This window comes from Cicer arietinum, chromosome 5, assembly GCF_000331145.2.
Source record: "Cicer arietinum cultivar CDC Frontier isolate Library 1 chromosome 5, Cicar.CDCFrontier_v2.0, whole genome shotgun sequence".
NCBI lineage: Eukaryota > Viridiplantae > Streptophyta > Magnoliopsida > Fabales > Fabaceae > Cicer > Cicer arietinum.
The window spans coordinates 44,158,347-44,161,753 of record NC_021164.2 but is presented as its reverse complement, the minus strand read 5'-3'; the positions used below and the strand labels follow the sequence as shown (position 1 = coordinate 44,161,753).

Here is a 3,407-nt window from a genome sequence, read left to right as displayed (position 1 = left end):
AAAAAATAATATATAATATAAAAAATATAAAATATAAAATTTTGATAAAGCCGTAAAAAGAAGTGAAATGATTAAAACTTTAGTCATCTTAGATTTCTGTTATAAAATAAAATAATAATAATAATAAAGTGAACACGTTATTGTAACAAATTGCGCGTGAAGAAAAATTCTTGAATAGGATTTCGATTCGCTATCGTTACCGACATTGAATTGATTTTTCATATTTAATTTTTTATTTCATGCTAAATTTAATTTAATTTTTTATTTCATGCTAAATTTAATTTAATTAACCGCATAAAAGGAGATGCTACATGGCACTCTCTCCCCCAACAACATATCGTGAAAGCTTATTATCAAAAGGAGAAAGAATAATATAATGATATCGGTTGGTGACATTCGCGATATGCCAGGAAGCCAGAACAGCCTTGCGATCATTAGTCTCGCCCGCTTTGCTGTTGAGGAACACAACAAAAAAGAGGTTTATTTGTTTTTGAATTAAATAGCTCTTTTAACTTAAATTTCAGTTAATGTTTATTTATTTAATTTTTTATTATTTATTTTAATATTAAATAATAATTTTATATTTTATATTTTAAAATATTAATATTATTTTTTATTTTATTAAAATTTCTTAAAATTTTTAAATATAATTTATAAAATTAATTTTTATTTTTCATATAATATAAATTTCATTAAAATTTTAACTTCAATATTTAAATAAACTCATATTTAATTGATTTGTTTTTCGACAAATTTCTTTGTTTTAATTAAATTTCATATTGGATGAGGCCGATTGTGGATTTTGGCCTGGTTTACAATTGTTCCTAATTTTGCATGTTGTTGATTTCGATCCTCTAGCTTGCAAATTACTCGCTTTCCTTTATTATAAAAATCACTCTTGCGCCATGTGGCAGAGACTTGTGATTTGAAGGCGTGTTCCGAGATTTTTTAGTGTCAATTCCCGACTCGATAGCTTGATTATATTCGTTTAATTTAACTTTTCAAATTACTATGGAATATCAGTGTCCTATCAGATATCGTGCATTTAGGCCAGGCATTGTTACATCAATTCATTAGAAGGTCGGTTGGATTTGTCAACACCAGGAGGCATGGTTAATGGGATGAAAGCACCAATGCAGTCCTTAGTTTGTTACACTAGTCTACACTTGAAATTAAGAAGGAAAATCAAAGAATTATTAGTTTCTACAAGGATTATAGTTAAAAAAAAAAAAAAAAAGAGAATCTAAAAACAGATTTTTGTAAAAAGAACTTCATTTAGGAACGACTCAACATTAATTAATTACTACATTTCCTATCTTGGGCCTATTGGTAATCAGACTACCAAATTGGGAGCTTGGTTTTAAGTTTGGGCTTCTCCTACATTTCCTAATTTGTTTGTAAGAGTTTGACCCACCATCCGATTTTTTTTCAAAATTTCACATGCATTAATAATTTCTTTATAAAAATTCCCTATTTAATTTACAATTAAAAAACGTAAATTCATTTTGACTCTCTTATGATATCAATAATTATATAAATAATTATTGAAAAATAACATATTTGTTGACAAATTTATTGTTATAACTACTTTGTTTAATACACGTGAATTATGTAATTGTATCTTATGATAATAGAGTATCAATTTTTGAAATTATATTTTTTTTGGAGCAAACAATCATTTAGGTCTTGAGTATTTTGGTGTCACCATAGTCACTAAATGTATCAAAATTAAAAAAGTATCTTTAAATGTTTCTTTTACTAGTCAATTTGTTCCTTAAATATGTGTTCTTTAGTCTTCACATATATATTTTGTTTGTTAGTTATGTTTATAAAATTACTAATAAAAGACACTTTCAATGATGTTTTGAATATTTCGATACATTCAAATACTATAATAACATTGCATCATATTTATGAACTAAAATAACTGTTTGTGATTTTTTTAGTATAAATCGAGTAACTCTGCATGCAGCTGTTGAACTTTAGAACTTGAAAGCACCCATTAAGCCAGAACATTGAGGTTATTTATTTCTGCTGTCAACTTAGTCCTCACATCATAAACTTCATATACACGATACATCAAATTTGATTTCTATATCCATACTAAGTAACCTTGAATGTAACTTAATTATTTCGGTATTAAATGATTTGGACTGTATCTTAGTAACAGTAGCGCGACTATTTACTCAATTTGTAATTCTAATAACAAAAAAAATTATCTATTTTTCCTTTGTGTAGTATGATGATTTCAATGCAATTCTTTTTAGTTTTGTTTTAGGTGTTTTTAATCATTTTTATTGAATTGGTATTGGTCATGCAGAATTCTCTTCTGGAATTTGAAAGGGTGATAAGTGCAAAACATCAAAGTGTTGCTGGATTCATGTACTACATCACTCTTGAGGCAAAAGATGGGGTGAATAAAAAGGTTTATAAAGCCAAGGTTTGGGATGTGTTTTGGATGTACTTCAAGGAGTTGCTGGAGTTCAAACTTGTAGATGATGCATCTGCTGAGTCAAGTGCTTAACTAGGCATTTCATTACACTGAACAATTGCTCCTACCTGATTTATGAAGTGCTTGTGAAATTATGATGAATGCAATTCTTCAATATTACTTATTAGTTTTCTTTGTCATTCTAAACATTAATGAAACTATGAATTTAGAATGAATATGGGGAGAAATGCGGTAAAAAAACTAGAACTGGATGTCTTAGATCAGTTTCTGGTTTAGCAATGATCTTATTTATTATTAGTTAGTGTGCTTATGAGTTTGATGAGTGACAATACTACCATAATTTGATGAGTTTGATTAGTGTGCTTATGGTTTGGTAATGACCTTTTTAGGCCTAGTTAAAGCCTAGCTTTGGTGGCTAAAGCCTTGGGCCACCCTATACGTGAATAATACCGTAGAAAGGATTTGGTACTTGTAATAATGATGGAATTTTAGTTTCATAATAAATCATCCACTATTAAATTAAAAAAAACAAAACACTAATAAAAATATGTTATTGTTCTTATTAGTTTTAACATTAGATCATTAAGATGGATAATTCAGTAATAGTAACAACCACCTCCAACTTCCACAACTTCACCGACAATAATACTTCTTTCTAAAAAAATAATAATAATAACATAACTCTTCTCTGTATTAAAATATTAGCCGTAGTTCATAATTAAACTAATAAAACTCTAATTTTATAAATAACATCCTCTTTCGTACAATAAGTAAAATATTAATTTGTTAAAATTTTCAGTTAATAAAAAAAGAAAATAATAATAATAATAAAAAAAGTAGTTTATAAAAAAATATAACATAAATATTTATCATCGATACATAAAAATAATAAGATAAATATTTGTCATTAACACAAAAAAAACACAGGAGAAATACTTGTAATTAATAAATATAA

At 26.7% G+C, this 3,407-nt stretch overlaps 1 protein-coding gene across 1 annotated transcript; it reads left to right on the top strand.

Annotated features, from left to right (window-relative positions):
* Positions 1 to 339: 339 nt before the first annotated feature.
* LOC105851090 (cysteine proteinase inhibitor-like) lies at positions 340 to 2,816 on the top strand. Its single transcript, XM_012719381.3, has 2 exons — positions 340 to 478; positions 2,321 to 2,816. Exons 1-2 carry the CDS (start codon positions 377 to 379, stop codon positions 2,522 to 2,524), a joined length of 306 nt encoding a protein of 101 aa, XP_012574835.1. The 5' UTR covers positions 340 to 376; the 3' UTR covers positions 2,525 to 2,816.
* Positions 2,817 to 3,407: the final 591 nt, after the last annotated feature.